We start from the raw sequence: 25,519 nt of genomic DNA on the forward strand, positions 1-25,519 counted from the left end.
GAGTGTAGTTTGCTGTCTGGTTTTGGGGGTGGAGTTGGGGATTTTTTTTGAGTAGTGAATGCTGCTGTCTCTAAGGTAGCTTTACAAAATACAGCTTCAAATGCTGGGACAAAAAACTACTCATCTTCATTTTTGTTGCTGTTAAAAAAATAATTGCAGTTTACATGAACATTAAAATATTTACTCTCCCTAAGGGATCGGGGGAGGATTCTGAAAGGCTGCGCTAGCAGTAATGTTTAATTTACTGTCTGAGTTTTTTCTCTCTCTAAAACCCCCTTGATTCCTCCCATTAAAAGTTTATGATACAGCATATATCATAAAAAGATGCTGTCACGATACTGCATTAAAAATTCCACTAACTTTCTATATGAATTAAGTGTGTAATTTTGACTTTACTTTTTGGCATTTTTACTTTCTTTTTACCTTGTCTTTCCTAATGTCTTTCTTATGTCCTTCAAATACAGATGTTTAATGCAATTGTTCTTGAAAATGTCTTAGATAAAGAGTTTGGATTTGGCACATTAAATTGATGTAGAGACATCTGTTAACTCATACTTAAAATTGAAAACTACTTCTACTTTAATACTCTGCTTTTTGTGTTTTGGTTTTTCACTTCTGGGACAAAAATTTGCCGTGTCTGGTGTATTCCTAAAAGGCATTGAGGTTATAAGGGAAGGAAGCCTCAAGGAGTTTCTTTTTCATTTAGACATAGTTACAGCAAAAGCAACTAATTTTTTAAAATATGAAACTTCACAGAAACAGTTGTGTCTGTTTTCACAGTAGAGAGAGAAAGCAGTTCTGATTAAAAACATTCAGAAAGGTCTGAGTGCCTTTGCAACCAAAAGAAGTGAGGTCTGAAGGATGCCTTTCCCATCCTAATCAGAAGAAAGTAGTGCTTTGTCCAACATCCAGATGCTGTCCTGCTGCCCAGGTTTTAAACTTTAATCTAAACCTCACCAAAACTCAAGATAATCAAATACCTGCTTATATAAGGAGAACAAAGCAGGAATGACATAGCAGGTGTGGAACAAGAAACCCTTTCAAAATTATGGCAGTGCAAACACAACAAAGATAGATGCAATCACGAGTGCACTATGCTGTTTTTCTGTACTGTGTGGTAGCAGCCCAATGAGAACAGCTGCTTACAATTGCTGCTCTCCACAGCAAGTCACCTGGCTCAAACTGAGCGTGTGTGCAGCTTTCCTCAGCTCTCCTTTTGGACCTCCCGTGTTGCAGGAGAGCATCCAGAGCCAGCGTTTTGCCTTTTTTCAGTGAGGCATATATGGTTGTACTCCCCAGCTTCATCGCTGGGAGTAGGTCAGCCACACGCTTATTCCTGGGCAACACATAGGATTTCACTGCACCTCATGTTCTGGAGCCATGATTAACAGTGTGCTCTGTTTCTGGCACATTAGAGAGGCCAGAGATGGTGAAAAATCCACTCAGTCCTCATCATATCATTGTTTCGTGTTGGGGAAGTGAAAGTAATCAGCAATAAGACAAGTTTTGTTGAGTCCAAAACAAAGAGGATGATGTAAGAAAAATCCTTGGCTGCTGCTTGTGGAGCCTATTTGAGTTTCTAAAAGCATCTTCTGGCAGAAATTCTGAAAACAGGATGTATTTGGCACTAGTAGAGTGTCAGGCACCATTGCTTAGTCTAGCTAGCTAAAAAGTCACAGTTCCTGAGTACTGTTTTTGGCTGTGCTCTTGCAGGATCTATTTTGCTACATGAACTTCCACTGAAAAATACCCTGAAAGTTCAGTATATTATGAAATATTTTTGTATAATGTAGAGTATAAGTAGTCTTCTGCATGGCTATAAAGTTTGGAATTGTGTAAACTGTAGAGTCAATCCTTTAAAATCGAAAGCAGTTTTTATGAAGAGCCTGGCAAGACACCTGAGTGAATCACTTGTTATCATATTCTCTGCTGGTTTATTGCTTAGCAGAAAGGACTACTAATAATTGCCTTGTTTCAGTGAAGTATTGGTAGCTAGTGAAAATCATCTAAGGAGTTAAAAAAAAACTAGGCATTGGGGCTTGACGCTGTATATACCAAGTTTCAGACTTGTTCAATTTGAAATGGTCAAGATATGAAACCATAAAAAATGTGAGTAAATACTCTGCATATCAAGGGTTGTTATGCAATTACATGCTTTCATCATGGTCCTTACCAAGGGAAAACAGTCAATAGAGAAGTCTGCAAGACATGTTCAGTGAATAATTACAAATTTTCATAACTTTGATACATAAAAATAATAATCCACTTGTTCCTTTGCTACTGCTACACTAAAATGTGTGCATACTTTTATTTTCCCCAGAGCAAAGCCACTCTGACTGTAGATTTGTTAGAAAGTTTTCTGAAAAACTTGAAATCTCCTCTCCACCCACCCCCCAGTTTGGCCAATCTCCAAATTATAAACAGCTGAACTGATTTAAATAAAGTTTTCAGTACCAAGAAAGAGAAAAAAAAAAGTTACATCTGGGCTGACAAAAACATATGCCAAGTTTCAGCCTAATGTGATTTGAGACAACTGTGATATTAAACGCCCAGACCTCGGAACTGGAATGGAAATAGAGACAGGCTTTTCTCTGCACTGGCCCCTTCAGGATTTGAGATTGTAATGTAGTGGCTGTAAGGCCCCAGATGATTAAAGCTTGACTTAGTAGATACATATTTTAGTTATTTAGACCCTTTTGGCTTATTCTTCCAAGGATATGCATGACATTTTCATTGATAACTCCACACAGTGCTAGTGGCATTGATCACAGACTGAAATCTTTTTATCTGTGGCTCCGACGCTCTCATGACTAGTCATGTTGACCTACATTTACTATGCTGATTTAAGAAATTAACTGTGGTAGGATCACATTAGAATGGGAGCAAAAGTTCTCTGACATATTTCTTGAGAATGGTAGTGGTGGTGCTTAGCCGGGCACTTGAGCCCATGGCTGGGTTTTATGGGCGCTGTGGCCATAGCTGCAGCACAGGCTTTGCTGGATTTGAGCTCAAGTGCCTGTTTCTTTGCAAGACTACCCAGAAAAGCAGCAATATTGGCCAATATTATTGACGAGTTCAAGTGATGAGCCTGCAAAACCAAACAGATCCATGCAGAAGTACCATCACTAACAGAATTGCTAATGAACATTTAGCAAAAAAAACCCCAAAATAATTTCTGCTGACCAATAACTTAGAAAACTTGCTATATGAGAAGTAAAGGCCTAGGTTTTTGTTGTTTTTCTTTTTAAGAAACATTATATGTTTAAGACAATAGGTTTGCTACATTGTAGGCTTTTTAAAAAGCCCTCCAATTTTTTTATTGCAGACATGAAAATTTCTGAGGTGTATTTTGACAGGCAAGTCCTCTCTGTGGTTAGTAGCATCTGAGAGTCAAGAATCTTTAGTCCAATTCTGCCATAGTCCTGTTTTGTGGCAGGAAATCCACTCTAAAGCTGTGTGTCCCCACTATAAATAGCTGTTTTGTAACCAAAATGCTCAACGAAGCAGCAGCATTTAAGTTTTTTCAGAGGTGTTTCAATTATTCATTTATTAGTACATATAAGCTATGTTGAAACACTTTAATACTGAAATAATCAGTGTTGATTATCCTGTAAGGTCCTTAAATAGTACAGAAATCAGAGAATGTAAAGTAAGATAGGTGCAACACAGAACAGCACAAAAGAGGAATTTACAGACTCTGCATTAAAACTAGGGAAGGATGTTTAGCTCGACTACGTGAAATTTTAAACAGATAAATATTTGTACGTAGTGAATAAGCAGACGTATAGAATTACAATACAAACAGCTACTGCTATGTATTTTGCAGATTTTTGTCAGCTGTAGTCATTACATGATTTCACTGCAACTAGTACCCAGTTTGAATCAGATCTTTCTTTAGAAAAGAGAAAATTAGTTGCCTTTGTCAATGTTCTATAGATATACTAGCTCCACTGCATTTAATGAAAATTTCTGTGTAACTTTACCTTCTGTCCCCCTTCAAGTGTGTAGAAATGCAGCATACAAACTAGTCTGCTCTCTATATTTTAATAGTCTTCCATGTCTTTGTAGAGGGTATTTCCCAAACTCAGGGAACACAAACAGAAATAAAACAGTGGAAAGACTGACTCAGATTAAGACTCCACTTGGTTAATACACCACACTAAGAAACTGTAGACCAGCATACAAGAAGTAGGAATGAAAAGGAACAGTTCTGCAGTGGTAGCTGAATCCTGGCCATATAAAGTCATTTCCGCTTGGAAACGTCTCACCCTCCAAGTGGACCAAGTTGGGATTAGTCTAGTGAGGCTTTTATTGTACTCTGATGGAGAATATTTCAGCAGCCAGGTGAAACTGGTCGAGGATATCCAGCCCCAAAAATAATTGAGACCTTCAATGTACTTGTAGATGAGTGCACATTTCCAGGGCTTATATGCAGAACTACTTAGATAGTTGCTGAAGGACATCAACTACCATCTAGTTCTCCCCTTAGCTACACAGAGAAAAATGTCATATACTACTGCATCTTGCATAAGAGGCAAAATAGGGGATGATGTACGGGCATGAGAGAGGGATTATCTTGATGACAATCTTGATTTTATTGTATCACTTTAAAGTACCACAACCTGCTCTGTAAATGAAATTGTGTTCTTGGTTTAAAAGGGCAATTGTTAGCCTGACTTTGTGCTCACTAAAAACATTTCCCCAATCTTGTTAAATTATTGCACTCATTTCAGATTTTTATGGCTGTGCAGCTTACCAGCCCTCGTTTCTTTACGTTTCATTCATTTTCCTTGTATTGATGATTAATGGAGGATGTCGAACGTTAGAGTGAGCAGGCATCAGCAAATGCAAGATCATAATTAGTTTAGCTGACGAGGGCCTCTGATAGCACTTGCATCTGGATGGAAAAATTACCCTATAGGGAACTGGCTGCTCACCAGGTCTTTTTAGTGATACATTGTGAAACACCCGATGAATCAAATGCCCTTTCAATGCCAAGAAAGTGTTCCAGTCTTGAAGCCAAAATTATGTCTGCAGAAAGCTTTCCATTTGAAATGTATCAGAGTACAATTATAACCATTGTATTTTTTTGGCATGAGCACCAGTCTTCTTCAGTATGAACTAAAGTTAAATAAATTACTTAAATTTTCTGAAACCCTGAAATTTTTACTTATAGTGTTAGTAATTCTTAATTTATAATAAAATTAGTTTTCACCCAGACTGTTTTCCCTGTACTCAGTCATTCTTATCTTAGTTGGTGAAGGTTTCTTACTGATCATTTTTTCCCTTTGCAAAAAGGGAACAGAGTTAAAATTCACATTTTCTTTTCAGCAAAAGAATTCCATTTCCTGCTTATTGGTGTTTGGGCCCACAAACACAGCCTGACTTTTGTTTAAATGAGAAGTTTAATGAAATCATTACTCCATAGAAAAAATTTAATGAGCAATACTCATAAACATGCCTACTTTTAAATATTCCTGGATCATTATGAAAGCTGATGAATGCACAGCTCAGTCTGGTTAAAATCAATTTGTATTTCGGGAAGCTTTACTGTGCCCTTCTTTGCCTAACTAAAATAAAATAAATAAATAAATCTGTCTGTTGATGAGACAGTGTTTTCTGGGACTTCATTTGGAGTTCAGAAGAGGTCTCATTCAAGAATATTGTACTTTTATTTGTTCATTTGGGCTGCAGGAATATATGGTAGCTTATACTGATTTCAGAAATAAGTGGAAAATACGGTATCATGTATTCAAATATAATATCTGTTAAAGGAATTAGTATGAGACAGGTATAAACTGTAATTAATTGTTAGGTGGTGTTTCAAAATTCTTGTTACCAATCACACTTTTAAATAAAGCTAGCTAAAAAGAAATAATCTGTTGTGAAACCAGGAGAGTTTGCGGAATGTTCTGTCAGCTTCCAAGGTTTTTTTTTTCAGAATTTGCTGTTTAGAAACCATCATTAAATGCACAAAACCTGAAGTTCAAAAAGTTAAAGTTGTTATTCTGAAAAGGCTTTGGTGTTTCACACACCTCATCCATCACTCTGGGGTTAATTATAATGAAAATCAGTGGTGCCTATTAAGCACAATTGAACCTGACCTCATTATGGGCAGTGTGGTTTTATACTGTCATTGTTGCCAGTCTAGAGACAAAACTCCTGTGTTGATTTGTCCTAACTCCACAGCTCATGTGACTCACCTCTGACCTGTTTTTTTCCCTTTTTCTTCCCTGTTTCAGAGACGTAGAGGCTCGGGTGTTTTCTGTGCCAATTGCCTGACCACAAAGACCTCTCTCTGGCGGAAGAATGCAAACGGTGGATATGTATGCAACGCGTGTGGCCTCTACCAGAAGCTCCACTCGGTAGGAAGAACTTACTGGTTTGTTCAGTAGGAAAAGAGCTGCACAGCTAAGCTGGGCAGCTGTGGTCCTGCCTGGTTGTGTGATTAGTACCACTCCCTGGCCTGCAGTTAATTTCCTAACAGGCTTTTGCAGAATGGTCACTTTGGGATCAGTTGTGATTCATTATGAAACAGCCTGGGATGCTGTGAGTAGATGTGTTTGAGATCACCAGTGATGCATTTAATTATTTTGATACAAAATAAGGGGAAAAATATTTCTTTTCTGGGAATTGCTTTTCAAGGCATATGATACATTGTGATGAAAGCTCTAAATTCTACAGTCCTAGAAAAACCAAAATTATTGAAATTAGACATCACATCCATATTGAAATATCTCTTGAAACAGTTTTTGTATACTTTGACATCTCTTACCTCCTTTATTCTAGATAGTAAATTTCCCAGAGATATGGGGAGGTGGGATTTTGTGTTCTTTTTTCTACAGTTCTTAAAGTCTGCTGGAAGGTAAATATCTCGGCAAGGAAGCTATTCACTTGAAGGCACTCATCACTTGGTGAGGGGAAGATTCACCATCCCTCAGGATCAGTCAGGGAATAAATAATAATCATGGTCTGTCTGTATTGCTTTTCATCTTATTGACACTTGACTTTATCCTGAAAGATGTTGAATACTCTGGTCCAGGTCCAGGAAAGCCATGCTGAAGTGTTTCCTTGGATCAGTGCCAAAATGCCTGGAATCTTTTAGGTTAAAACCCACTGGTTAAATATTATCCTTGCTGTCTTTAATAGGCACACATAGGAGAGTCAGGTGACTAATTAATTAATTTTTACAACATTCCTATGAAATTAAAAAGTGTTACTATTATTCAGAAATGGAAACCGAGGTAGTCTTTGGGAGTTTGCCAGGGCAATGTATCAGATCAGGCTTAGAGCCTAACTGAGAAATAAACGTGGTGACTGAGTGTACATTTTTTAAAATGTTTTGCAGAAATTAAATTTGAAAGGTAAGCTTCTCAGTGGTCTTGTCTACTGCCCATACAATAATCCTGTTTATACAACATCCTGCCAAACCAGCCCACTAACTAGAACAATGTAAAAATTACAATTTTCAGAAGCAGCATGACCATCACCAGTGTGAAGGGTTGGCTCTGTTTGCCATATGTGTCACTCTGGGGTCACTCATTGTTTTTAAGGCCCAGAATAGCCCAGTCAGGCCCGTAATATCTAAGAAGATGAACTAAATGCATGGTCTTGACCAGCATCTTGGCTGGGTCTTGCTCCAGGTATCATCTTCCTGGGCACCTCTCAAAGTTGTAGATGGAATATCTAATTTAAGGAAATTGATCAGTGGTGAACATCCACAAAGATTTTAAGAAGGACGGTTTGGCTTTTTTATTTGTCATTTGAGTCTGGTTATTTGTTGAAATTCCATTTGCAGACTCTTCTTTTCCATTTTTTAAGTACACTTTTCTCAGCTGTAGTGTTGGATCCTACCATGATTTTCAACATTTCTTTTTAAATATAAAAAAGCTACAAGAGTCAGTTTTGAATTCAAGCACAACTTGGATCATCCTTATGAACTAATAGGAATGAACTAGTGCACTTCCAGTATCATTTATTAGAAATACAGTGTCAAAGTTTGTTTTATGCATCTCAAAAGCAAGAAGCTGACACTATCTCTAAGCTCCACTGTTTAAGCATGACAATAAGCTGCCATTCAGTGGACATTTGACATTAATATCTTCAGTTGAACTTTGACCTAACAAATGAAAATAATTTAATTAAGCCTTACTCTGCTGTGGTATGATAGCAACTCCTTTATAAGTAGGAGTCTGAAATAATCCAACAAATCTCTCCTTTGGGACAACTTTTGAGACAGTCCCATGGAAAGGGACGCTCTTTAGATGGACACTAGAAAGATGAAAGTTTCTTTTATCTGTCTGCCTGTCTGTTCAGGAAAAATTGCAGTGTGTGTCATGTATTGGACATATGGTTTTGAATTAAGGGGTCCAGGATGATGCAGTTATTAAGGAAATGTCCACAACTGTAAAAAATCAAGTTAATAGAATTTACTTCTGTATGACCCCTGTTCATCTAAATTGTACTACACCACTGAGTAAAACTCACCTGTATTAATTTGCACATTTCTTAGCTCCCTTTTGATTGGATAATTACTATCTAGGACTACCATCCTCATTAATGCAAGCCTAAGGTCCCTTTTTCATTTTCATTTAATGAGAAGAAAAATCTCTGATCTATCAGATACTACTAGGTGATAGTGACTGACAGATATTAACATGGTAGTGATTTCTGCTGCAAGTTGCATTTCTATTTCTATTACACCCTTGAATAACTTTTCAGTGTGTTTTCAAAGATGTTCCATCTATTTAAGGGGTAATTGACATTAAACTTGCCACGTTTTTCACATTTCTCTCCTTTAACGCAATCAAATATGTTCTAAAATTGTAATTACAATCCAAGAGTCTATTATTAAAATAGTTTTAGTGAAAAAATGCATCTTACTGCAAACATATGCAGAATAGTCACATTTGCTGTCTCCCCAGAGTCATGAATTTGACCATTATTATTGTAGTGCTGTCCTTCATTTTTAAACAGCTCGAATTTGGTCATGGAACACTACATTTTGTTCCATGGTGATTCCTTGACAACATCCTTAGACTAATTCAGTAAAGAATTGCAGCATATTCTAGGATTAGTCTAGAGGAGGCTCCACTTTCACATGGAATTTGAGAAATCTAATCACAATAATTTATTGAAGCATTTGTTGAATTTTTTATTTTTTTCAGTTACTCATATTATTGGAGTGGGGAGATTGCCAGCTGATACAGAGATGGCAAAAATATTTGTGATCTTCATTATGTCTAACATATATTTAAGGATCTAACATAGACCACTTTAAAAGTAAAGTTCTGGTTATGTTTCCACTATATTCTAAATTTAATGCCCCACTGAAAATCAAGAAGTGACCTTAACATTTTCTATTTGCCTTGGTTGTAACCAAATACAAGATATTTTTATCTGCACCTTACTACTACAAATAAGGGAAATTAGTAGATTTTCACCACTAAAGAGTGCATTTTAATCATCTGAGGGCTGGTTTAATCAGTCCTTGGCAAGCTGAAGAATTTTAAAGTTGAACCTACAATAACTTTGAATAGCTGGAGCCTCAAGTAAGTGTGTGAGGGTCCCTAATCTCGGGTAGGAAGATATTTCTATCAACTGCTTCCATAATCAGGCTTCCTACCTGTAGCATGAAGAGTAAGGGTAAAAGTATCTCTAAAATATTGGAGAGTTGTCTGGAAGCCATATAAAAATGGTCTGTAGTGTTTAGCGTTTCATAGGAGCAACAACATTGTAAGATCTCACACATTATCTGAGTTACAATTGTCATAAAAAGGCAAGGAAATTATACAGATCTTATAATGAAAAGTACATGTCTATGCATATTAACTTGCTATTGATTGGTCAAACTATAATCTTTATCTGAATAGAATTTACATTAAAAATACTGTAATTTTTTAAAGACAATTGTGTCTCAACTTAGATCTGTGTGAGGAGGCTGATTCAGGTGCTGTTTTTCTACCAAGTTTAAATTTCTCTTATTTAAAAATCTAAATCAAAGTGTGTATATACTTCTGATTCAGTATTTTAACAGAAATTAAAATCTTAAAAAATAGCTGCACTGTCTAAAATGCAATTAACCATTAAGAGTATGCCAACTGCAGGAAAATAAATAAGTGAAAGGAGAGGAAAATGGCAACTGAAGAGACAGATTAAATCTCTGCAAATAATAGAATGGGTGTTCTTCCAGCTCTGGATGTTTTCATATTAGCTTGAAGTTACAAATATATTAAAAATTTAGTTACATTCAAGGTACTCAAGATTACTTTGGATATTGACTGTAAGCCAAAATTAAATCTGCTTTTAAAAACAATGTTAGAATTTCCAAATAAACATATTAGTAGAATACTGGGGCAGGGTGTCGCTTTTATGGCCTCGAACCAAAATAGGATTATGTGCCTTTTGGAAGAAAAATGTCAGCTCCCAACACACCAAACTGAATGACTTTTAGGTAGTTTTTGTTGCTCTACCGTCTGCCCAGTAGAGAAATGTACCCTTGGTGCAGCACATTTTTCACTCAGGTACTATTGCTTTTCTCTTGGGGGGCCTTTAAAGGAAACCTAACTGCTGTCCTTCCTTGTACCGTGTTTTTTTCCCTACACAAAGATATTTTCACTTCTTCTTTAAAAAGGGCACTTAGCTGTTGTGGGGTAGTAGCAAATGGAAACAGAAGTCCCCACTTGGTTCTTCCCTCTGCCTCTTTGTGATGGTTTTTTCTTTAGAGATCCCTTTTGCCCCATGCCTTCTCTCCCTCATGACTTAGTAGCACATCAGTAACACTTAGAAAGCCATGCAGCTGGGGTGAAGGAGGGGGAGTTGGTACCAAAGAAGAGGTACACCTCTTGGAGCACAGTTTCCCTGGGCTTTCTTCTCCATCTTTCTTGGCCCCTTTCTGGCCACCATCTTCCCACTCAGCACACAGTGGACCTGCAGCCCTTTTGCTGTGTGACAGCAGTGGTGGTCAGCAAGCCCTGTGTGTGCCTGTGTTTTCTGTCCCTGTCAGAGCAGGGTGAGTATGAAGGTAAGTTCTTGTCCCAGTGGGAGCTGTGCAAACCCCTGCTTGAGGGCAGCTCTGGTGGCATGGTGCACAGAGCAGCACCAGTGCACAGGGCCTTGCACCTCCTGCCTCACCCCCAGCTCTCAGCACCCACTTTCAACATGTCTCCCCCAGAATTTTTTAGGAGTAACAGGTAATAAATGGTTTGACAGCCTGGATACTTCATGCCTTTTTAAGTAAATAGGTACAGGATGTCTGAGGCAGTTGACTCAGGTTGATAAAATAATAATAATTTTTTAAAAATTAAAAAATTAATTTTATGGTTTACTTTCAGCATGAGGGGCAATGAACCAGCATTTGGATTGAAATTTGTTCATTCCTGTAACACTGTTGTAATGCAGCTCTTCACAAAAGAAAAGATAAATTTGCATGAGCGTGGTCTCACAGATTTGTTTAATGTCTTTCTTTTTCCCTTTTGTTCATTCTCTATGTGTTCCATGCAGACTCCCAGGCCTTTAAACATCATTAAACAGAACAATGGTGAACAGATCATTAGGAGACGAACAAGAAAGCGCCTTAACCCGGAGGCACTTCAGGCTGAGCAGCTAAACAAACAGCAGAGGGGTAGCAGTGAGGAGCAAGTCAATGGAAGCCCCTTAGAGAGGAGGTCAGAGGATCATTTACCTGAAGGTCATCAGAGAGAAATTCAGCTTCCCAGCCTCAGTAAATACGAGGCCCCAGGTTCATTGACTAAAAGCCATTCTGCTCAGCAGCCAATATTGGTCAGCCAAACTCTGGATATTCACAAAAGGATGCAACCTTTGCACATTCAGATAAAAAGTCCTCAGGAAAGTACTGGAGACCCAGGAAACAGTTCATCAATATCAGAAGGGAAAGGAAGCTCAGAGAGAGGCAGCCCAATAGAAAAATACATGAGACCTGTGAAACATCCAAACTATTCTCCACCTGGAAGCCCTATTGAAAAATACCAGTACCCACTCTTTGGACTTCCGTTTGTACACAATGACTTTCAGAGTGAAGCTGACTGGCTGAGATTCTGGAGTAAATATAAGCTGTCTGTTCCTGGGAATCCACACTACTTGAGTCATGTGCCTGGCCTACCAAATCCTTGCCAAAACTATGTGCCTTATCCCACCTTTAATCTGCCTCCTCATTTTTCAGCTGTCGGATCAGACAATGACATTCCTCTAGATTTGGCGATAAAGCATTCCAGACCTGGGCCAACTGCAAATGGTGCCTCCAAGGAAAAGAGTAAGGCACCACCAAATGTAAAAAATGAAGGTCCCTTGAATGTAGTAAAAACAGAGAAAGTTGATAGAAGTACCCAAGATGAACTTTCTACCAAGTGTGTGCACTGTGGCATTGTCTTTCTGGATGAAGTGATGTATGCATTGCATATGAGTTGCCATGGTGACAGTGGACCTTTCCAGTGCAGCATTTGCCAGCATCTTTGCACGGACAAGTATGACTTCACAACTCACATCCAGAGGGGCCTACACAGGAACAATGCACAAGCTGAAAAGAATGGAAAACCTAAAGAGTAAACCTTAGCACTTAGCACAATTAAACAGAAATAGGTTTCCTTGATGGGAATTCAATAGCTTGTAATGTCTTGTGAAGACCTATAAAGCACTTCATATAGAGAGCATGCCTTATCCAATATTAAATCCCTTGTTATTTTCTTTTTTTTTTCTTTTTATTCTTTATTTTTTTCCTTTTTTTCCCTTTATTTTTTTTTCTTTTTTAAATGAGTGGGTTACCAAGAAAAAAGAACAGTTGGATGGTGGCCAGAAGGGGAGGAAGATAATGCAGTGGGACATGGCCCACCAAAGCTAGCCAGAATGCAGTGAATCATGCCGAATAACCTTGAGAAAATTTTACTGGACAATTAATACCTTTGCTGTTGTGTAAGAGACATAACTGGCAAGTGTGCAAAGATGTGTATATGTATATACTGCTGCAGGGGTGTAGTGAACATATGCACATTGTATATAAGAACTAGACATGTTAAGTATACAGAGTTAAAAGGTCATTTTCTTTTCTTTAATTTGGGCAAATTTCTGCCCTACAACATGCCTTAGGATCACATTGTCCTCAAAGCTTTGGCAGCAATGTCATATATATGTTTCTCAGACTCAGCTGATTTTTAGCTACCATTTTATCACTACATTCTTTCTGGCACACTTTAGTCTAGGAAAACCATTTTGTGCAAGTGAATTCTCTAATACGGAAGCCACATTCCAGGTTTAATTTGCATAGAATAAGGTAACCTGCTGTATTTTATTTTAATATATTTTTAATATATTACATTTCTAAACCTTAAAGTCTAAGGTTACTTCTCCACAGGCTTAACATTGCTATACATACCAGTCAATCCCTTCAGTAGATTTATACCAGCTTTTGCTAAGTAGCATTAAATGTCTTCATAGTACTTTTTAATTCTTAAAGCTTTTTAAAAACTATCCATGAAGGGAAAGCTCCTCAGCATAACTGCTCAGGGAAATAGGGCTAAATAACTAAATATTAAATAATTGGTTAAAGGTGCTGTTAGACGAGCCTCCATGCTTGCTACAAGGGTGTACAAGAACTGACTTTAATCATTTTCATTATAGTGTCCCAACCAGTAGTTTATTATTTTGCCACAGGGATGTAGAAGATATTACAAGCTACTGGATGCACTGTCAGATTAACTTATTTCATTAAAGAAGTTGGGAGAACAAATAGAAAAAAACCTTATTTTTCTAGTAAATATTAATGTATTACATTTCAAATAATGGTGCCTGACATATTGAATAATTATTTTCTACAGTGTACGTATGCAACAAAGATATTCCATCATGCATTAGAGTCAGTTCTGGCTCTGCCTCGCTGTTTACATTTGCAAATGTAGCAAACAAGGTAATGAAGCAACTATTTCTATTGCAGTAGGTATCTTTTTTTCTGTGTGTGTGCATTAAAGTTGTAAACGATAACATGAAATGAATGAAATTTGTTGATATTAATGGTATGAAAAACAAGAAGGAAATGAAAATATTTTTATGCCTACTTAGGAAAAAAGGGTAGCACTATTCATTCCAAGTACTTTTGTATTCTTAAGCTCTTAACTCACATTGTTATGCTTAAAATGATAAACATATATCCTCTTTTTATTGCTTTGTCTGTGTTTCAGAAGAAACATTTCAGAAATTATTTTGATAAGTGCTGTTTGACGATGCAGCACTGATATTTTATTGCATTCTGTAGTAGCATTGCACTCCATTTTTACAATATTACGCAGTTGCTTTTTTGTTTTGTTTGGGTTTGTTTCTTTTTCGCAGTGCAGGGTCTTAGTTCCTTATGGTTGGATGGCAGGTGTAGCTCAACTGGTTCATGAATGTTGCAGCGAATGAAGTTTAAAATGTCTTTCTGATATTATGTTGTCTTTTATTTCTCCATTCATGCATTTTATTTTTTAAAATGTTCTATAAAAATATCTCTGGACTAAGTCCTCTCTTGAGATTATATGTAAAGGGTCCTATTCTGATCTCACTTACATGCCGCCTTTCTCAGATTTTCATGTAATTGAACTAAAGCATCATAAAAAAAAAAAAAAAGTTCTTGTATTTAACTTACCTGAGTCTCACCACTCTCCCTTCTAGTATTTGGTGCACTTACTAAGATACTTAACCAGATAATCAGGGAGGTGGAAAATAAAAGGAGAGGTGATAGGAAATGTCTTATAGTGGTTGGCAAAAGGAAAACCAGGAGGGAACTGGCCTAAACATTCAGCACTTTGATAGTCTTTTGAGAAATAATGTGCCTAAAGCAGCTGGCAGCAAACATCACCAAGCGTGAGAGGCACTTACACAGTTGATCACCAAAGGTCTCACTTGACCTTGGCAGTATTTAGATGTTGTATTTTCACGGAGGTGAAACATTATTGCACAGTTTCTCTGATTTGTTAGGCACAGACAGGCTATTGTTCAGCATTAGGCTGCATTCCTTCCTGCTCCACCCATTGCTTCTTTACTGGTGAGCAGCATATGGAACATCCCACTCAATCTGCTGTGGTTGAGTTCTGTAACCCTTCAGTAGTGTTCTAGGTTAGCAAAGGATGTTGGGCCACATTCTTCTTCTTCTATTTTTTAGATGAATCTCCAGCTTGATACCAGTGACAGAGTCTGGTTACGTTTTTACTATTGTTCTCCAATAATAAGTTCTGACTTGGTTTTTGTGGATTTATTTTTGTTGGGTATTTTCTGTTTCTTTTTTTTTTCTGTGGGGACTGAAATAGATTGCCCTCGTTTCGTTACGTCAGGGTCCAGTGTGTGTCCTTTTCAGCTTTTCCAAGGAAGATGTTGTACTCAGTAAGCAGTGATTTTTATTACCTTCAAAGGCAGCTGCCTGCCGATTCTCAGTAGTTACTGGTTTGACTTCACTTCAGACCTACCAGTCCCTCTGGCTTCTTCATTGATAGAAGCTGCATCTTAATGGCAAAATATTTTAGAGGGACATGTGCATTGTAAGACTTGAGCACTACCCTGAACTTCAGAACACTTCTCGCTAAACTCAGAAGCAGAGGCAAATCAACAGGAAATACACATATCAGGGTTTGGGGATGAGGAGAAATGAAATCTTACGAGTGCAAAGAACAAGACAGAGCTTTGAATGTTACTATTGCACACCTAGACGATGCAAATAAAATTTGGAAAAAAGTTCATTGTTCTTGCCATGACATGTTGAGATGTTCTAAGATTTCTGCTTTTTAAGAAATGGGATTTTGCTGTAGCCTGTTCTTTTTGATTGGGATAGGGGGACCACAGTTTTGTTTCTTAACAAAAGAGAGGTGACTCCATCTATCTTCCAGACCCCCTCACAATGGGTACTAATAAAAAGAAAAAAAAATCCTGACACAGGAAAAGAATAATCTTATTTAATAACTTTCAGATGGAAACCAATGTTAGCACACACAAGTAATTACTGCACCCACTGTGTTTCAATCAACTTACAGCACTAAAAATTGAACTTTCAAACAATCAGTCTTTGTTCTCAATTTGTCAGTGGCTTCAAGGTGGTGAACTTCTCTTACTAAAGGAATAGTAGTGTAAGATCTTAAAACATATCTCAAATTGGACAACCAAATAAGTAGATGTTTCAAAACTAGAGGATTTGTGGTGCCTGTCACTAATCAGCTTGTGGAACAGGCACAGTGTTTCCAGTAACTCTCTGTATAGATGGAGCCATCCTGTGATGTCATCTGCAAACCAGATTGTCCTAAGCTGTCACTTCATGGCTGCTGCCCCCTCAGTGCTAGAGGAGATGATGTTCCAGAGCACAGTTTGTGTTCAGGTGCCAAATTCAGTCTGCTTTCCACATGAAGTGCTGCATCTAATTGCCACCATGCTGATGAAACTCCTCCCTTAATTTTTAATGGACTATGGAGAAAGGGGGAAGGACACTGGATGCAGATATCTTGGTTTTAAAAAGGCGCTGTTGTCTATTGTGACAGTTTTAAAGGGAGAGAAAATTGAGACATCTCCAAAGGTTGAGACACACTGTGAGCAATAGATTATTTTTGCAGTTAGAGGGGCAGCAGGACAAGTGACTGATGCTAATTGTATCCAGTGCTGAAACACAGTGATTGCGCAATGGGAAAAACTGATTTGGCAACTGTGGATTAGTACTCAGTTCAGGGACAGACTTTCAAGTCCACCCTTGGACTGGACACTGTTGTTTTGTAGTCATAACTACTTGCTTTATGTGCTAAGGATGTTGTCTACCATCTGCTTTTTGCCCAGTATGTCTAAATATATACTCATTTTTGCTCCTGTATTGATTTTTCTTGGCTGACTTAACATGCTAATTCCTAATACTGGTCAGGAAAAGCCAAGGAGATTAGAAGGTCACTTCTGTGCAGCCAGAAGGGTAGATATATTTTCTTCTGCTTCTGTGGAGACAGTTATGCTTGGCAAGGAGCAGTGAGCAATTTGTCAGCATATCCCAAAAGTGATAGATAAGTAAGAAATCCCTTCTAAACTTTTCTCTAAAGTTAAGATGGGCCAAGTAAAATTATTTACTTAATTTTCTCACCTCAGAATAGGATTCCTCACTACCCTCTTCCTCACAGTTTTTATTTCATTTAGCCAACTCTGGAAAGCTGACAGTTGGGGAGATGCTACTTGTATAGTAATCACACACACCCCAATTTACTTTAAGAGGATAAAAGACAGTAATTAAATGGTTGACAGCCAGATAAATACCTGTTTAATTTGATTCTTTGTTGCACCTAGTAAAATTCCTTTACTAGGAAAGCAAAATTACACTTAGTAAGGTAAAAACATTGTGACAGCTACCACAGTTTTCCATTCCTATCATTTTGGCCTCTGAGCTCTGTGTAGGAGAACAGGAGAAAAGGAAACATCTCAAAATGCCATTGTAAATTTAGCTTATAGAAAATTCACCAGCAGGAAAAGAAAAAAAAAAAAAAAGAAAAAAAAAATTGCTTCATAAAGAATGACTTCATGTTGCTAAAAACCATCATTAAACTTGTAGCCCTGATTTGACTCTAGAATGCTGGCTCTTAATGTTTTGTCCTTACAACACATGGATGTGTTTTTTGTTCTGTTTTGTTTCAGGTTTTTTTGTTTTGTTTTGTTTTTTGGTTTTCATAGTGCATGTTCATTTCTACTCACAAACATGTTCTTGGTGTATTTCTTATGCAAACAATCTTCAGGCAGCAAAGATGTCTGTTACATCTAAACTTGAATAATAAAGTTTTACCACCAGTTATAAATCAGATTTGTGTCGTTGTTTCTGGGGACAGTGTGATGTCATGGTGTCACTACAGGACCGAGGGGTTGGGGAGGAGAACAGTCCGGACTGGAGCTGCTCTGGGATGGGGCCTGGCAGCACCTCTGAGTAATGGCCGGTGGCTATGGCTGAAAGGCAATGGCAGCATTGCTCAGATGGGAAAGACATGAAAGGAAAGGGCTCCTTCAAAAACACGTTAGTCCTTCTGTACTTAGGGCTCTAGATGTGATCCAAATCTCATTCAAATAGTGACAGGATTTAAGTAAAAGTCTCTTATAATGGAGCTTGAATATTTTTCAGCACTCCATCATCCTGGCATGACATTAATGGTTTTATTCTCCTGCCCCAATTTGGAGAAATGATGAAAGAAAGGCTGATACTGAAATGTGAACAGGTACCCAGGGTCACCAGGTCTACTCCTCATAGGAAATTCACGATGGTCATGAAATAATTCCTGATACTCAGGACCGTGGTTTCACATCATGCCCACAGCTCTTCCAGGAAATCCTGGTGGCTCCCATCACAGTCACTGATGCACTGGTGACTCAGGAGCAGAGAAGACCACCTACAATGTTGCTGCCACCACTTCCTTCAGCAACCTTGGAGGTTTCCTCACAGGTCCCAACCTGACCCAAGTCCCACTGACCAAATCAACTCAGCCTGGCATTTCTGTTTGGATGAGCTAACAGATCTGGGTGGTATGACTCCAGCCATCATTTCCCTTATGCTGTAATTTCCTTTCTCCATAGGTTTTTTAATCATCTCCATGGTTGAGACCTTCTTCACTCTCATACAGAATATTGCTTTAAAGTAATATAGAATGGTAAAATCTGTTTATGATGGTAAAGTAGAAATGTTCTAGGGCTTAAATGTAAAAGCACCATGCCAAAATAAACTTCTGTGACTCATTCTTTAAGCAAATTCGGATGTAAAACCCTATGCATTTTCAGTCTCTTTTTAATTTCCTGACATTAATGAAAATAATAACTGTAGCAAAGAAAAAAAAAGGCTTTCATATGTGAGCAGAATCAGTTTTGGAGACATCAACTATGCATTTTGAAAAAGGTGCTACTTACAAAAGCTGATCATTAGTGATTGTCAGACTATGCATATATATGGACATATATATATATTCTTACACTGGTATGGAGTGTGTAGCAATATAAGAATTATATAAAATTCTATATACATATACATAAAGTTCATGTATTTATACAGAGAGTTAAAATTTAAAAATTACGTATTCTAAGAACATATTTTGAGAATAATAAGATTTAATCCAAATGTCTGTTATAACCATAAAACTTATCCCTGACCAATGCAGTGTGTCTTTAATCAAAGTATGTCTTTAATTGAAAAATGTTTAATAGTGCACTTCTATCTCCAGATAGTTAAGTGAGCTCATAATTGTAGGAGCTGATGACCTCAAATGTTCCTTTGTGGTTCCACACACTATTTGTATAGCCTACTTACATTGTTAGTGCCTTTCTCTTACAACAGCAGCTACTCATATAAGCAGATCATATAAGTGCACACCAACATAGCTATCGGGTCCTAATATGCTATTATAAGGTGTAAATTTGTGCCAAGAATCTAGGGACTTCTTGTTCTAGCAGCAGTGTCCTTTATTATTTCCTTTTAACTACTGTCATCTCTTGAGGTAGGTCAAAACTCTGTTGTCCCAAGTTAAGGCAGCCTGAGAATAGAAAAGATAATGCATCTGCTAGCAGCAGGTCCTGACCCTTTTCCAATGAAATTTATAAATGTATGAAGCTTAAATTAAAAAAAAAAAATAAATATCAGAATAGGTGATAATTCAGTGGAAAATGGACAGAATGAATAAGCAGGGGGCTCCATTCCATATGGAGGGGAAGTGGGGCTCTTTCAAGAGCATTCTGTTATTAGAAATGGCCTAGTTTTCTTACAACCTTATTTATTATAAATCACAAACAAACCTGTCTTTATAAGACTGTTGACAGTGGGAATATAAAATCAAGGAACAGAATCTCAGTGAAACTGTTCACTGGAAGTTTTACTGTGATGGGCAATTAGGCTGGACAGCTGGGACACCTGAAACCTGATGGAGGCAGAGTTTGTACTGACACCAGCTTCCTTTGATTTCCAGGAAGAGTCTGACTAATCCTTGTGTTCAGAACAAGACTGTCACTGAGTCCTTTCTGTAAATGAAAGTGTCTCCTACGCATCCAAAGGAATAGAACTGTCTTTCACACATTGTGGTTGCCATGTCACTGGAACTGTCTGATTCAGCTCCAAATGCTGCTGTGGAATTGACAGCTTCATGGTGAGATTGATGCAGTGACAGTTGTGTCACCCACATCCAAACAGCTCCATCAGTGCTGATACAATGTCAGAGGAGTTGGCCAGAGAAGAAATACAACCATTTAAAAGAATAGGAAAGAAATACATTTAAGAAAACCAATGAGATTTGCAGAGTGTTGTAACCAAAAAACCTTTGGTTACAACACTGTGTAAAGAAGATGGCTGAAATCTGCCACAGATGTGCTTGTTTTCAGCTTTTTTTTGCCTTTTTTTTTTTTTTTCTTGACAAAGGCAATGCAGCTGCTGTGGCCTTATTTCTGAATGAAATAATTTCTTTTATGACCTGTAACATAAAAAGCAAAGCCATGACATAAAGCTAAGCTAGCTCTCTTTTCACTGTAGCATTCTTTAAAGAAAATAAGACAATAAAAGTGTGTAGAACTGGATCAGGAAGGCTTTCTAAATGAAGATTTTAAGGAATGGAACTGGATACACACTTTGCATTTACTTTTTAAAAGAAAATATCTTGGAAAGTAAAATGAGAATATTTTCTTTCCCTTTTAATCAAATATATGTATTTTCCTCCTTCTGGAATCTGATAAAAAAGAAAAAGATTTCAGGCTATGAAAGTAAGAGGTGTGAAAGCCTTTCAGAAAGGTAAGGTGATTTTTCAAAGTTAATGTTCCCTAAGAGTGGTATTCACATTGCAATACTTTGGACACTCAACTGTAAATGCAAAATATGATCCTAATTTTCTCGAGAGAGTCAGCTGAATGTTTAGAGCAGGAGCTTATTAGGTGTTCATCCACTGGAGGGGTCCATACTGGATGATGTCCAGAAATCCCTTTTAACCTAGATAATTTTGTGACTATAAATGCTCACAAATCCAGTTAATTTATGTTTCTCCCATATGAGTGTAGTATATACAGCAGGGAGCAACTGGAGACAAAGGTCAAAACAACCTGAAATGCATCTGTAGATGGAATTGGTGTAGCATATCAAGAGCTCTCTAATACACAGGCCTCTGAGACCAGAGCTGGATGCAGGTACACAATACCCCATTAAACACGTGGCTTTAACTGGAGCACAAAGGTTCTTCCATCTATTTCTATTTCCATAATAACTCACTGCAATATATCCCTAGTAATTAACCTCTATCATTAGGCACGGCATGCTAGGCTGCTGATGCACTGACATTGCTATCACACTTGTTATCACAACTCTGGCAAACTTCTCCATGAACCAAGGCAGGCACATGCACAGGGCTTGGATAATGACTCCAGAAGTCTGAGTGGCTCCAGCAGTCCCTGGTGTGCCTTGTCTGGGGCCAGAACATCCCCCCAGCCAGGTCCCGTGCACTGCTGGGGAATTACCACGGAGGAGGCAATTCCCAGGTGTCAGGGGAATAGGCAGGAATGCGTTGTGCCATTCCCTTAAAGACAAAGCAGCAAACACCAAGAGCCATGGGACACATCCTGAGGCACCTGCCACACTGCTTCAGTATGGACACATTCTGGGGAGCAGCAGTTTCCAAGCAGAACTATCCCAGTCTCCTAAGACCAGAACATGGCCTTGACCACTTTTGATTTGCTGGCATTGTCACTGTATCCACTGACTCATTCCCCTTGTATGATAAGGGTGGCTGGAACAGCTTTACCTGATATTTCACTACCTGCAATCTGCTTTATTTGTCTAGATGAGCTGTAAAGACAGAAGCAGATTTATATCCATCTTGCATATAGACACAGACTCTAGGAAAAAGGAAATGTTTCCTGCTACTGGGTGGGTGGTGATCCTATTGTCTAGCTTGTTTGTAGTCAGAGCTATACAATATGTACATAGCAGATGTCTGCACTTGATCCAATAGATCACAGTCCTACATTCTGTTGTCCTATATTATGAATTTTGTGGGCAAATCTTCGGTTTCTGGTAATACAAACAAAGAAAAGACAACAATGAAAATTCCCATGCTTCCAGTTTCATAGCACAGAACATTTCCATCCATTCCAAGCTGTTAAAATTACCACCACATCTGAGACAACCCAGTTCTTGACCAGAAAAGGACAAAGATTTTTTCTTTTAACACAAAAAGCTTCAGTGCTGTTTTGAAAACTTCACTTCTTAAAAAGGACTTGTTTCAACACAATTTAATGAGCTTTACTTAGAACTTAATAAGTTTTATTCAGCTCTCGTTCTAGAAAGTTTTTGGTTGACAGTAGAAAAGCCTGATTTGTGTCTGTTCCACATGTAAATGAATATTCTTGCTAACTCTCTCATCCAAGCCACTCTACAAACAGACCCTGAACTGCATTAATTATTTAGCAAATAAAAATCTAGGTGCAGCTTTTTAACCAATCATATGATTCTTGTCTTTGAAGATGCACTCAATCATTCTCTGATGTCACCTTCAAATTAAAGCCAGAGATTTCTGTGATGTTTTTAGTCATGATATTATGCAAACCCTCTTCTCTGGGTACTCAGAAAACTAGTATATTTTTAAAAAGTCATGGAAAATACACTATTAACTTTTCTACATAAATTGCTTCAGATTAAACAGAAGAAAAAGCTATAAAGATGTATTTATCTATACAGCCCAAGTTTGCACTAAAGCCAACTTTCTCCATTTCCTGAAGAGAGATTGTGCTGCTGGTGAGGAGACATGGAATAGCACACTAGAACTGTCTGAATTACTGGCACACATAAAAGGGGAGACTTTACCCTGCATGCAGTCTAAGATGACAAAGATATCTGGCAGCAGAACACCAGAAAGCCTAAAAAAAAAAAAATTTAAAAAAATTTTGGAAGTTCAGATTGGAACATGAGGAATGGAAAAAGTATTAATGGAGCAAGAGTGAAATATGTGATTATATTAAAAAAACCTCAACAAAATATAACAGTTGTCAAACATGTACGAATTAAAGGTTATTCCTAAGAAGTTCACAAGGCTATTTACAAGGCACAAAGGATAGCAAAGTTCCAGGGACTGTGGGAAGTGTTGGATCTGACTGCTGTTGCACAAGATGCGGATTACTGGGAACATGCCTTGGGTAAGACCAGGCCTTTTCTCATTCTTCATCAGCTGCCTGAGACTGCCCTTTCAGGAACACTGCAAGCTGGAGATGCTGCCAAAAGCTGCAGACCCACTTCTATCTGCCCTGCTCTCTCTTCCACTCCTGCTCTCTTCCCTCTACCAGCACAAATATTTGTGTCTCCCACTCGCCCCACAAAGTTGACTTTTAACCCCCATGAATTCCCTGATGCAGTTCCCAGCACAGTGACACAAACACCTGTGTCAGCAGGAAAGTGGAGGTAAAATGAGCAGACAGTGATGTGGAAAAGGGCAGTGTGAGATTTTTCTTGGCAGCTATTATCAGTCTAAAGTGTTCAGAAACTCACAGTCTGGGGGGGCTGGACTGGTCCTGGTTTAGAGCAGATTCTCATCTATGCACAACACTGAAAATTTTTGCTCAAGGTCTGTATGCAGGATGAGGAACAAAACTGCAGCTGCAGCACCCTGAAGATCTTCCTTTCCCAGTGCCAGCAGCTGCTGGGGATCCCCCTCATCCCCTGGCCATGGCTGAGCTGTCCTTCAGTGGCACAACTGCAAACAGTCTGTTTTTCCTTACACTGAGCAGTGGGCAGGTAGTGACATCTTCTTACACCCACCAACTGCTTAGCTCAAGTACTTTGCCCATGCCAGCAGAAAACCTATTGCTAAACTGCCCTTGTACTCCAGAGCAAGTTCATTTTTTTTCCTTTGCTGCTTCTTTCTCTTTCTTTCCATCTTGGTCTCACCTTTGATTCCATTCTGCCCCATATAGATAATCACTGGTTGCTGCATAATTTACCTCTGCATAGAAAAAAAATTGCTAATTTGTATTTGACAATGAAAGACTACTAAATATTGTCCCTGGCTTTGCCTATGGAACCACCAAAACATCTGATTTGAATCAAAGTTGCAGGCTCTCTTCAATTAATTATATTCCTCTTCTCCTTAATACTTGAATAATAATTAATACTAATTTACTAAGACAAAGTTCTGTGGTTGCTCATTAGTCACCTGACACTGGAACTTCTGGATCACTGATGGCCTGGGGTATCAGAAAGTTGCACAGAGGAACAAGCTGCAGAGAGAGGAGGGGCAGGTGCTTTTGTTTTGTGCAACATACTCAAAGCTCATCATCATTTTGCATTTAGACATTTTAAATCAGGACACAAATATTTTGATAATAGCAAAGCAGGCAGCTTTATCCACCTTTCCAAAGTGATTTGCCTCTGAAAGTTCCAGCTCCAAATTGCCTAAACTGTTTATTGCCACAGGGTAGGGGATTAATCTAAGCCAAACAAAGCAGCCACTTTCCCCCCCTCCCTGTGCAGAACTAACCTTTGCTACAGCTGGAACAGCAGGGTTGGACGTATTTTGACATCTGCCTCAGTTAATGACATCACATTTCTTTATGGGACTGTGAAAGGGGAAGGTTTGGCACAGCAGCCAGCTTGCCAGCCCTCCCTGCTGAGGAGACCTCTGAGAGCAGAGCAGAGAGGGTGAGGATGGGTGGGCTTGGGGCACAGCAGGGCAGCACCCACTCACACGTGTTTGAGGATGCTGAATTTCCTTCCTCCTCCTGCTGGGCACCTTCAGCTGCTCCTCACCCCGTGCACTCACCTGCATTGCCAACAACACCAGGCTTTGGGTTGTGAAGGACTGAAGGAATCTGGGAATCAGGGAGGAAATAGGACCATTAAGAGCTATAGAATGCTGAATACCAAAATCCCTACTCCTCTGTAGTAAATTTTAAAATTATGACTCCCTGAGGTCCCACTGAAAGCAAAGCATAAAGGAGAGAAGGAGGAACAACCAGGTACTACAGATCTGTAGCCCTGTTCCACATATACTTTAGGACATAGTCTTTAAAAATGAATATATTTTGGGACTCTCCTTTAAAATGATTTACAGCTGCTTTTTCAGCAACTGGGCAACTATTTTTCCTGAAAATCAGACCTCTGTTTAATGCATCTGAAGTTGAGTGACTGAAACACATGGAATATCTTGGCCCAGAATACTTTTAAAAACTTCCATAATTATTATGATTTGGAAACTGAATAAAGATACACCAGACATACAGCAAACACATAACCTGCATCTCAGATTACCACGTCTGTGAGTTCACACCAGTGAATCTTCAGGTGTGTGCAAGAAGGATTTATCCCCTGTCTACCTTCTTATAGTGAGAGAAACCACAAGCCTGACCTACTGATTCCTGCTTCTCAATTTGGATTACAGCAATTTAGTGTTTATTTGTAAAGCAAAAATTTTTTAAGAGATTATTCACTGGAAGTCTTCAGAACCCCTTGAATGTAGCTTTCCACATTCTGGGTGAGGTTTCTAAAACTTGTTTAAATGGAATTGAAAACCAACTTAGATACATG

General features: G+C 38.4%; 1 protein-coding gene across 6 annotated transcripts in view; it reads left to right on the forward strand.

Annotated features, from left to right (window-relative positions):
• TRPS1 (transcriptional repressor GATA binding 1) overlaps positions 1 to 17,550 on the forward strand; it is a 211,990-nt gene extending 194,440 nt beyond the window's left edge. For all 6 annotated transcript variants that reach the window (XM_074556097.1, XM_074556131.1, XM_074556122.1 and 3 more), the window contains 2 exons: positions 6,243 to 6,365; positions 11,503 to 17,550. In XM_074556097.1, coding sequence (XP_074412198.1) covers positions 6,243 to 6,365; positions 11,503 to 12,564 — 1,185 coding nt within the window. In that variant the 3' untranslated portion in view covers positions 12,565 to 17,550. The remainder of the gene's footprint in view (positions 1 to 6,242; positions 6,366 to 11,502) is intronic.
• Positions 17,551 to 25,519: the final 7,969 nt, after the last annotated feature.

Source organism: Zonotrichia albicollis, chromosome 1, assembly GCF_047830755.1.
Source record: "Zonotrichia albicollis isolate bZonAlb1 chromosome 1, bZonAlb1.hap1, whole genome shotgun sequence".
Classification (NCBI taxonomy): Eukaryota; Metazoa; Chordata; class Aves; order Passeriformes; family Passerellidae; genus Zonotrichia; species Zonotrichia albicollis.